Raw genomic sequence first — 12,359 nt, forward strand, 5'->3', positions numbered from 1 at the left:
AATTATTGTTTGGAGATCTGTATTTTTTGCCTGTTTATCTAGTTATAACTTTTATACAAGATAGTAGCAATGAGATGCTAAGACTTGTTTTTTTCCTTACTTTTCTTTTAAGCATAAATCTAATATTATTATCGAGGTTGATGTGTGAATGATGAAAAAAACTACAGTATTAAATATACTACCAAAAAAACTACAATATTTGCCAATGAAGTAAGGAAAACACAAGGAAAACAGTTAAAGGGATAGATCATTCAAATATTTACTCATCCTGAGGACATGTAAAATGTAAATCTCCATTGTTTTGCTTAATAAGACGTCAATGTATCACCAGGAGCCATGTTTTGTTTTTGTTTTGGCCTGTATGTATTTTTGGTAACACTTTAGTTTAGGTGCCAATTAACTCTAAAAAGAATATTTTATTACTCTTTCCACCTCTGGTAAAGTACTAATCACAACAATGTGCTGTTATTACTGTGTACTGTTGAATTAATACTGTAAAAAGAGTTTTGAATTGAATCAATGCATTTGACACTTGTAGAAAATTAAAAATTAATGTTTGTACAAAAACTATTAATCTAAAAACATTTAACAAACTTAATGTTGGTAATAAAATAATAAAATTATGTTAGCATTACTTAAAAGCACAAGTTTCACTCAATAATAGGACTTAAAATACTGTGTGGATTATCACCCTATTCGGATGTTATCTCTCGATTAAATGGGCGTAATCAGTGGATATGAGCTTATAGATATGGGCCTTCTGCACCTACTAGTAGGCTCAGAAGGTTGTGATCATCCATCCACATGGTAAATCAGCTATACTAATAGAGAAGACTCCAGATTCAGACAGCTGTATGTGATCTATAGCTGATTAACCATGTTGATGGATGATTACAGCCTTCTGAGCCTACTAGTAGGCGCAGAAGTCACCTACTGGCCCATATCAATCAGCTGATAACCACTGATAATGCCCATTTAATGGAGTAACATTCAAATCGGCTGGGATTATGGGATAAAAAAGTACATTTGACTTAAAACTGGTTAAGCGAAGTTAAAACTACAAGTTGAAAATTGATAAAATTGAGTTGATATTACTTGAAAGTTCAAGATAAGAACATGCAAAGTCTAATAGGACAAACTAAAATACAATGAGTTTGAAATACTCAGTAGTCTGATGCAAATACTTGCCTCAATTTAAGTAAAACATGCACAGTATTGTTTTTACAGTCTAACTACTACCTTAATAATTAATAAGCACTAAATTAGAAGTTTATTGAGACAAAAGTCATGGTTAATGATTTGTTAATAGCGAAAATTGTTCCCTAAAATAAAGTGTGACTCAAATTTTTTGACTTAAAGTACTGGTAACTATTGATTTACACTTTATGAACCATCAGTTTCATCTAAAAAGACTCTATTGAAGATTAAAAAGTTACCTACAGTACACCTTGTATGACATCCCGATGGTAAATTTTGGGTGAACCATCTTCAGTTTCAAAATATATTCTCTGAAAACATGTACTTTCTTTAATGCAGCTTTGCTACTCAATTATATAAATGTCTTGTCTTTAAGGACGTTTAAAGAGGTTTTACTGGAATAGGACTCTAATACTGATTAAGAGAATGATTTTTTACAGTGCCAGCAGCAGTGCTGAGATAATTAGTCTGTCAGATTCCTCTCCTTCACCTCACTGTCCGTCTGCCAAACTCCCTTCACTCGTTCCTAAATCACTCCATCCAACAGTCTCATCTCTAACTGCGGACTCTCTGCTTTTGCAAACATCTACTGAAATAATAGTAGAAGGGAATTGGAATAAACTAAATTACTTTAGCCAATAGCCATTATCTGAATGAAACATGTTTGAGGTCAAGATTGATTAATGTTTCTGAAAGTCTCTGTTAAAGATATAGTTCACTCGAAAATGAATATTTACTCGCTTCCAATTTGTTGAGTTTCTTTCTTCTGTTGAACACAAAAGAAGATATTTTGATGAAAGCTAATTACTGGTAACTTTTGACTTTCATAGTAGAAAAAATTTGAAAGTTAATGGTTACAAGTGTCCAGCATTCTTCAAAATATCTTCTTTTGTATTTAACAGAAGAAAGCAAGTACTGTAAAACAGGTTTGGAACAAGTAAAAAGTGAGCAAATAATGAAAATAATTTTCATTTTTGTGCGATCTATCCCTTTAATGGATAAAACATAACTCTAGAAATAATAGTGTAAAATTGTAAAGAGTAAATATTATGACATATTATTAAGATTTTAAAGAGCTATTTTCTATTGCAATTCATTTTAAAATAGAATTTTAATTGAATTTTTGTGATGATCAGGCAAAAATCCTACAAAAAGGATTTAAATATTCAATCTCACTTTTAACTAGTGGCTTCTATTTTTGAGATATTAGCTGTATATTTATTCTGCATGATCCTATTCTACATCCCTAATCCTACTCAATATACTTACTACTTTAATAACTATTAATAAGCAGCAGATTAGGAGATTATTGAGATAAACGTCATAGTTAATGCTTTGTTAATAGCGAGAATTGTACACTAAAATAAAGTGTGACTCACAAAGTGCTTAAAAATATGTTGATTTGCTGCTCAAGAAACAATTCTGATTATTATTAAAGTTGAAAGCAGTTTTTGCGTTGCTTATAGTGTGTAAATATAGTACCTGACAAAAGTCTTGTCGCCTACCCAAGTTTTAGAAACAACAAATAATAACTTGACTTCTAGTTGATCATTTGGTATCAGAAGTGGCTTATATGAAAGGCAAAGTCCTCTAGATTACGCTTATTTTACCAAAATAAAATATGATCATGCCTTGACTTTTAATTATTTAATAAGGACAGTAAGGTCTGACTTTGCTTAGACAAAAGTCTTGTCACTTAACAGAAATAATGTACAGTATAGAATATAAAGTCATGGTGCAGTGGAGAAAGAATTAATATTGTGTATGACTCCCATGAGCTTGGAGGACTGCATCCAATCATCTCTGCAATGACTCAAATAACATTAAAGTCATCTGAAATGGCAAAGAAAGCGTTCTTACAGGACTCCCAGAGTTCATCAAGATTCTTTGGATTCATCTTAAATGCCTCCTCCTTCATTTTACCCAAGACATGCTCAATAATGTTCATGTTTAGTGACTGGGCTGGCCAATCCTGGAGCACTTTCTTTGCTTTCAGGAACTTTGATGTGGCTGAAGTATTCTGCTGATTTGCCCTCTCCTGTGGTTTGTGATGTAATGGGTAGCACAAATGTCTTGATACCTCAGGCTTTTGATGTTGCAAATCTCTCATACTGAACATAACCCCAAACCATGATTTTTCCTTCACCAAACTTGACTGATTTCTACAAGACTCTTGTGTCCATGGTGGTTCCAATAGGTCTTCTGCAGTATTTGTGATGATTGGGATGCAGTTCAACAGATGATTCATCTGAAAAATCGACCTCCTGCCACTTTTCCAAATGATCAACTAGAAGTCAAGTTATTATTTGTTACTCTTACAACTGGGATCGACGACAAGACTTTTGTCAGGTAGTGTACATGGGTTAAGGTTAGTTTCAGTACTTAGTTACTACAAGTTGTCAAAATTAATATAGTAAGTACATAGTATCCAAACGCAAAACTGAACTGTAAAGAAAAAAAATGCTTCCAGCAATTAGACTCACGGAATTGTGCTTTGACCTATATTGACCACTGAAAACACTGATTTGTATTGTTGTGAGAAGTCTTATACAGAGATGATGCTCTCTATCCTAAATGCAATATTTCTTTGATAATCCCACAGCTTATGTATGTATGACCTATATTCAAAAATAACTGCCTTATATTTGGCTCAAAATAATCTGCCTTAGACTATTGTGTTGGCAGGTTTGTGCAATAAAAAAAAAGTCCCCTAAAGGAATTCAAGAGTTCTTCATATGCTTTTAACATTTCCATAGCACAGATAGCACTTTAGATTATAAAAATAATCAAACTAAAAACAGATAGTTTAAGAACTGCTTTTTTTGGATTATGACTTTAGCCGTATTGAGGTAATCAGAATTCGCTGTTTACATGGTAGACTCCTAATCAGAGCATGGTCTTAATCATATTTTAATCGGAGTATTGGTGTCCATGTTAACGTACTCAAAGTATAAACAACATCTCTATGCTAAAATGATTACAGATCAGAAAGCTACAAACAAACAGTCGATATAAGTGCGCTTCTTCATAACTTTGAGAGAACCTTGCCTGAACGTTTTGAGAGTGTTCCCTGTTAGCCGGGAAGATTTAGACAGCTTAACAGCTCCAATAACAAACATTGCTACTGAATAATTCATGTGAGTGCTTTAACAACAAACTCCAGCTTCACACCGGTGCTTTTAAACTCTCTGGCCGGCCTGCTTTGATAGTAAGTGTGCTAATGTAAAAAACTGACGGGCAATGCAAAAATCACAAAGGAATAAACTCGTGTACCAGCATTTCTTTGATTTAAAATAAGTCAAACAATACAGTCAGCTGATAGAGAGAGAGAGAGAGAGAGAGAGAGAGAGAGAGATAGAGAGAGAGAGAGAGAGAGAGAGAGAGAGAGAGAGAGATTATGATTATGTAATGGAATGCAGCTTGGTGGCTTTAGGCAGAAATGTGTGTGTGATACGTGTGTGCGTGTGTGTGTAGCCAGGCTGAGCAGATGGGAAGGCAGATGTTCCCTTCAGCACTCGCTGCTCTCGGTCTTGATCCAGACTGTACCACCCTTCACCTTCCCCCAACCCTGGATCATACCATGTCAACACACATACACACAGAGAGCCCTGGTCTGATGCTAAGACTATAATGAACACAAATAACATCACTGTAAGCATGTATGTGTGTGTGTGTGTGTGTGTGTGCGTGTGTGAAAGCAGGCTGTGTTCTTATACCCACTGACACAAACACACACTCCAGTCATTCACGTAACTGACATAGTTTCAATATCGCCAGCGAAGGACTGGAAGAACAAAGCGCAGTGTTGTGTATTGAGTGGTCAGAGAAGTGTTTCGCGTGAGGCCTTGTGTTTACACGGGTTCAGATGGGATAATACTTAGGTTTTTCTAGAGTGTAATGGACACTGTTGTTGGTTTTTCGTTTGGCAGACGTTGGTCTGAGATACTCTGTATTTAAAATATATATAAAATAGTACATTAAGATTTTTGGAAAAGCACTGTCATGAATTATTAAATAAAACTGAATCGAATTTTGTCATCTTTTTTTAATTGGCTTAATTTTTTAATCACAGTTTTAGATTTTAATTTGATTCTAGGAACACTTTATACACATTGACAATGGTTTAAATTTTCACTTTGTAAAGATTTACTTCATTTACTCAATGTGAATATCATTCATTCATTTTCTTTTCGGCTTAATCTCTTTATTAATCTGGGGTCGCCGCAGTGGAATGAACCGACAACTTATTCAGCACATGTTTTACGCAGTGGATCCCCTTCCCAGTGATGGGTTGCAGCTGGAAGGTGTTTACTGTGTAAAACATATGCTGGATAAGTTGGCGGTTCATTTTGCTGTGGCGACCCCAGATTAAAAAAGGGACTAAACCAAACTAAACCAAAATGAATGAATGAATATTGTATGTTAGCATGGCTGTATTAAAATATATTTAAAAGTAAAATATGTTAGCCTGTTTGTCTTACATATATTTGTATTTAAAACAATATGCTGGCTTGGTTTACATCTTTTAATAATAATTAATATAATAGTTCAATATAAATGTTCTCCCTGTGCTGCTCCCATCACACTATGGCCAATTTAGCTTACTCAATTCACCTATACCGCATGTCTTTGGACTTGTGGGGGTAACCGGAGCACCCGGAGGAAACCCATGCCAGCACAGGGAGAACATGCAAACTACAACTGACCAAGCCGAGGCTCGATTGAGTGACCTTCTTACTGTGAGGCGATTGTGCTACCCACTGTGCCACCGCGTCACCCTCAATGTGAATATATCAAGCCAAATGTTTTGAAATCAATATTTGAATGTCCAACAGTATTCTATTGTTTATTAGTTTTTTAAAGGAAGTACAAAGGTTCTTTTTTAAAAACATTATGACTTTATGAACTATTTTATTAATTATTCTTAAAATAAGTAAACCAAGCCAGCATACTGATTTAAATACAAATATATGTAAGTCAACCAGGCTAAGATATTTTACTTTTAAATATATTTTAATTTGATATTTTATATATTTTATTACAGCCATGCTAATATACAATATTCATGCATTCATTTTGTTTTGGGCTTAGTCCCTTTATTAATCAGGGGTCGGCACAGCAGAACGAACCGCCAACTTATCCAGCATATGTTTTACACAGTAAACACCTTTCAGCTGCAGCCCATCACTGGGAAACACCCATACACTCTCATTCACACTCGTACACTACGGTCAATTTAGCTTAGCCAATTCACCTGTACCACATATACCGTTTTCTTAAAAAACAGAAAAAAAATTTCAAAGGGGGGCTAATAATTCTGATTGCAACTGTATATATTACTTTTTAAATAGCATTTTCATATATTTTATTAAAGGACGATTATTCAGAAAAAAAGCTTTTAAAATGATCCTTTTTCTCCAAACTTAAGATTTTTTTTGTAGCTTAATTACAGCTGAATGTTTGTCTATTTACAGTTTTCATCATTACAGCTTTCTACCTGTCTGCTACCTAAATTTAAATTAAATCCAAACTCAGTAATTTAAAAGCCATTTCCATTTAATTCAGAAAGACCACACAACCCTGCTAGTGTAAGTATAGTGGACAACACTCCCGCTGTTGGATTTTCCCCAGTGGAAAAAGACTTGATTCGGTGGTGAAGCCCAGTGGTTAAAGACCTGGGCTGATGGCCAAACAGTTACAGGTTCAAACCCCAAATAAGTCGATCCATGAATTATAACCATTGTGCCCTCTTGACACACACTTAACCCCTGGCTGTCGCTGTGATTTATCACGGTTAGATTGTGGAAAACGATTTTCCACCAGCTCTGGTCATCAACCAAGTGCTTTTTTCCATCCAGACTTGATGCAAATTTATGCTCAGTGATTTTTGTATTGAATCAATTGTGCAAGTAGCAGATGAGAAGCGACGCGGGAAGGTTTTTAAAACACACTGCGCGGTGTACAGCTAACAAACCTAAGCCTGGAGAGGAAAAAAGAAATATCTAAAAGGTCATGAAGTTGAAAGACAGGATTATGATTTCTGGGAAGTACAGCTGAGAAAGGAAAATAAATGAACAGTGCGAGGCCAGATGTTGATCTAATAGTTTGTACTCACAGACAGAACAACTGTATGCGGATGATTTCCAAACCTCATCCCCAACCACCTGGAGAGAGAGAGAGAGAGAGAGGGGTGAATCGAGATAGAGAGCTTAGGTTTCCATGAGATATTATGTCTTGTAAATATTTTAAGAGGCGCAGCTTTAATACAGTTTAAATTCCTCCACACATTTGAGAAAACAGCTGCTACTGAGTTGATTGAGAGTTTTGGCTAATGCGCTATAGACACTCGCACAAGTGCCTGATATCATACTTAATATAAGCAAAGAGACAATCAAATAAAACTTAAAGCGACCCGTGGGAAACATAGTCAGGTGTTTTAAAGTTTGTAGTTAGAGCAAAAAACATTTTTATAGGTGTTTTTATTTCTTTAGTAATACATTAAAGAAGATTTTTGGCTAAAACTGTGCTTGGTGATTCATAAAATCTAAAACCGACAGTTTAAAAGTAAAATTTTTGTGTTTTACTTATATAGCTTTGTGTATATTTCACTTGTGTGTTAATAATAAATGCTGTTTTAATATTGGTAATGCACTGTGCACTGGAAAAAATACTTGTTTCTAGTACAAGTAACTAAAAATTCTTAAATCAAGAAGCATATAGACAAGCAGCACATCTTGTTTTCGGAAATAATATGTCAAAATCAAGTGACTTTTTCCTTAAAACAAGTTAAATAATCTTGTTTTTCCTTTTGACAGTTCTTTTGATTATTTTGCTTACCCCATTGGCAGATTATTTAGCTCGTTTGAAGGAAAAACTCACTTAATTTTGGCATATTATTTCTGAAAACAAGTCAATGTTGGTTGCTTGTCCAGAAAATACGTCTTGATTTCTGACTTTCTAGATATTTGGACTACAACAAGATTTCTTTTGCATTGCGTGCTCAGAAAAAAGTTCAAAAACATGTTTTGTTTGTTTGTTGTTGGAGTAACTGAAGCACATACTGTAAAGGCTCCGCCCTCTTCTGAAAAGTGGTGGGGGGAAGCAGCTAATTTGCATTTAAAGAGACACAAACTAAAACAGGATTTTTTAAATTGCTTTTTTCCAAAAAAGGGGCATTTACATCATGATGTGATATATAATTTGGCATGTATTTTGATTTAAATCTGCATAAAATGAGAGATACGTTTTGTGGACACATGAGAGTTTTATTGTGTGTTATAAAATACATGCAGAATTCTATATCACATTGTGTTGTAAATGCCCCTTTTTGGGGAAAAAGCAAAAAAAAAGGTTTTCGCTTGTGTCTCTTTAAATGCAAATTAGCTTCTGCTCCCCTCCTGTTTTCAAAAGAGGGCGGGGCCTTTACAGCCTGTGCCTCAGTTGTTGCTAGATTAGATATGATTGCAACTGAAAGTTAACAAAATTGATTTATATTATTTATTAAATTTCCCATTAATTGTGTTTTATTAACATACCCCACCCCAACCCTAAACCCAACCATCACAGTAACGTAAAACAGTAGTTGTACAGAGTATTGTTTTTGTTATTTATTAAATTACCCAATCAATTGTTTTTTTTAATGTCTACCCCAACCCAAACCCTAAACCAAAACACCACAGTTCTGTAAAAATGTAATTTTTTGTAATACTATATTGATGTGCATATCCGCAGCTGTATCCTACTAGACTTTACCCTATGCCTCAGTTACTCAAGCAACAACAAACAAAACATATTTCTGAGCTTTTTTATGAGCACACAATGCAATTTATTTTTTCATACTTAGAGTTTTTGTCTTGTTTCTAAATCAAGAAGCATTTTCTGGACAAGCATAAATATTGGCTTGTTTTCAAAAATAAGATGTCAAACTGTTTATGTTTTTCCTTAAAACAAGCAATCTGCCAAAGGGGTAAGCAAAATAATCTTATATCAAAAGGAAAAACAATATTATTTTGCTTACCCCATTGGCGGATTATTTTTGCTTGTTTTAAGGAAAACTCACTTAATTTTGACATATTATTTCTGAAAGCAAGACGATATGTTTTGCTTGTCTAAAAATGCTTCTTGCCTTAAAAATCTTTTAGATATTTGGACTAAAAACAAGACAACATATAATTTTTTTAAATAATTTTTTGCAGTGCACAGAAATTTCCAGTACTAAAACAGTATTACCACCTGAGCCAAAAGTAAATGTAAATGTATTTAAATATCAATATGTAATTATTAGTAATATGTAATTATCAAAAAGTGACACACTTGTGGTTTTGTGGGGAGAACGCAACAGTATCGTCATAGAAAATAGTTGCCAATTTTAATTAAATTGTTGTACATGTTCAGTACACTTTAAAAAAATGTATGACCAAAAGTCATGACGACAAATATTTTAAGTTGATTCAACTTATTTTAAAAAGTAAATCAGGTTTCAACAAAAAAATTTAAGTTATACAAAGTGTAACTTAATATTTCAGGCAGTTTGATTGAAGTAAGTTGAGATGACTTGAAACTTACATATGATTCAACAAAAAAAGAACCCAGCAATAATTTTATTTTACAGTGTAGAAATAAATGTATGAATATATATTTTGATATTCTTTTTTACATTAATTTAACATGCTAATTTACTCTCATTTGAGATATTACTCTCCAAAAAGTGTCAGCTTAATGCAGGTTTTTTACATTTTTACTTTTTATATAATTTTTTGACTGTTATAGTCAGTGAAGTAACTGAAATCTGTTGGCGTAGTGATATGAAACTGCAATGCGGTCAAAACCAGAAATATTTACTTTAGCTGTGCAGTTGCTAATAGGAAGCAATCATAATAGCTTCCAAATTAGCATAAACAGCATGACAATAGCACATATTTGCATAATTTATTAGTTACAAATAGACAAATTCATTTATTCAATTTCCTTCAGCTTAGTCCCTATTTATCAGGGGTCGCCACAGCAGAATGAACCGTCAACTATTCCAGCATATGTTTAAAGCACCGAATTCCAGTTTTGTTTACCAAATTCACCTATAGCGCATATGTTTGGACTGTGGGGGAAACCGGGGAACCCAGAGGACACCCACACAAACACAGGGAGAACATGCAAACTCCACACAGAAATGCCAACTGGACCAGCCGTAACTCGAACCAGCGACCTTCTTGTTGTGAGGCGACAGTACTAAACACTGACCCACCGTGCTGCCAAATTAATCAATCAAATTGCTAACTTTTAAAAACTATTTTGTATTTTTATTTATAGTACTCTTCAGAGAAAGAAAATGAGTAAAAATAACATGAAAGACGCATCATTAGCAACATGCAACCTGGATTGGAGTCACGTTTTCTGTTGTTTTCCAATCATAACTGCTGCTTTCTGATTGTCTCCATCTGCTCTATTTCCAGCATAAAAAACATCACGCCTAAAGTGGGCGCAGAAGAGACCCACAATGCCATCCGGCGGGCGTTTGACGTGTGGCAGAACGTGACGCCCCTGCGTTTCGAGGCAGTGCCATACAGCGACCTGGAGCGCAGCAAGAAAGATGTGGATATTACTATCATTTTCGCCTCAGGTTTTCACGGCGACAGCTCCCCTTTTGATGGAGAAGGGGGTTTTCTTGCACATGCCTACTTCCCCGGTCCAGGGATTGGAGGAGACACACACTTTGATTCAGATGAGCCCTGGACTCTGGGGAACCCCAACCATGACGGTACGTAAACCTGGTTATATTGGGCCCATATAAAGGCAGCTTTATTGGAGCATAAATCTCAGCTCGCTCTCCGCTCAAGCAAATAACTGCATTGTCTGGGCATTGCTTTCCTGGACTGGAAATGCTGAAATGGTGCAATGTTTGTATTTTGGTCAATTGCAGTTTATATTCCCTTACATTTAAGAGCAAATGATTGCCTATAGTGCAAACAAATGAGTGGATTTGCTAGTTTGTTTTCAAGTAGTTGGAGTTTAGGCATCGCTCTCTCTATTTATTCACCATAATTCACCACAACTGACATTTCTGCATTTTGATGAATTATTCATTCATTCATTCATCTTCCTTCGGCGTAGTCCCTTTATTAGCCAGGGGTCGCCACAGCAGAATGAACTGCCAACTTATCCAGCATATGTTTTACACAGCGGATGCCCTTCCAGCTGCAACCCGGTACTGGGAAACACCCATACATTCTCACATTCAAACACATACACTACCGACAATTAAGTTTACCCAGTTCCCCTATAGTATACCCTATAGCACATGTGTTTGGACTATGGGGGAGACCAAAGCACCTGGAGGAAGCCCATACCAACACGGGGAGAACATGCAAATTCCTGATAATTAATTAATTACTTTTAATTTGATTCTATTGACACAGTTTTTAAATATTTACTCCATGTTAATATATCAGGTGATTATTTTTAAACATTTTTTGAATGTCCAACATTATTCTATTGTTCATTAATAATTAATGATTATTAATTATTGAAACTTTCCGAAAGCCTTCTAACAATATTCCGATTTAATTTGCTTTTATTAGATACATTATTTATGTCAATGTGGAATACGACATGCCTAAGAAATTAATAGATTTATTCTGATGATTTATATGCCTATTGTTTGTTAACTCTTTACAGTAACGCTTCATTTGTTCCCATAGGAAAATAACTATAGTAATTTATAGTAAATGACTAGGAATCATTAGATTCAGCAATCATCAAATCAACAACTAGCAATATAACAAGGAATACAACTAGTAAAATAAACCTACTAGACTGATAATTAAGGGATAAAATACGTCCAGGTGGTGGTTTATTAAAGAATAAAGCCTGACAGGCTTTTCAGAATGAAGGGCTTTATTCTGCAAAAACAACAGGCTGGATGTACTTTATGCCATTTATTATATGGCGACTTGCCACACAAAATGGCTACTTTAAACACAAAACATTGCTTTGAGCCATAGTAGTCTATTAATTCTTTAATAAAACAAAAAGCTGACTAAACAAAAACAGCTGAATGGAGCATACACTAACCTACGTATTATTCAGTCTCAAGAAGACGCCCAACATCCAAAAACAGTGGTGGGAAAGCATATAAATATGGATGTGAATGTATTCAGTCACAGTCA

The 12,359-nt window shown here is 34.7% G+C and overlaps 1 protein-coding gene across 2 annotated transcripts in view; it reads left to right on the top strand.

Annotated features, from left to right (window-relative positions):
• The window catches only part of LOC130218297 (matrix metalloproteinase-16-like), a 111,218-nt gene that overhangs the window by 35,572 nt on the left and 63,287 nt on the right, over window positions 1–12,359 (top strand). For both annotated transcript variants that reach the window (XM_056450460.1, XM_056450461.1), the window contains one exon: window positions 10,647–10,951. In XM_056450460.1, the coding sequence (XP_056306435.1) occupies window positions 10,647–10,951 (305 nt within the window). The remainder of the gene's footprint in view (window positions 1–10,646; window positions 10,952–12,359) is intronic.

Source organism: Danio aesculapii, chromosome 24, assembly GCF_903798145.1.
Source record: "Danio aesculapii chromosome 24, fDanAes4.1, whole genome shotgun sequence".
Taxonomy (NCBI): Eukaryota; Metazoa; Chordata; class Actinopteri; order Cypriniformes; family Danionidae; genus Danio; species Danio aesculapii.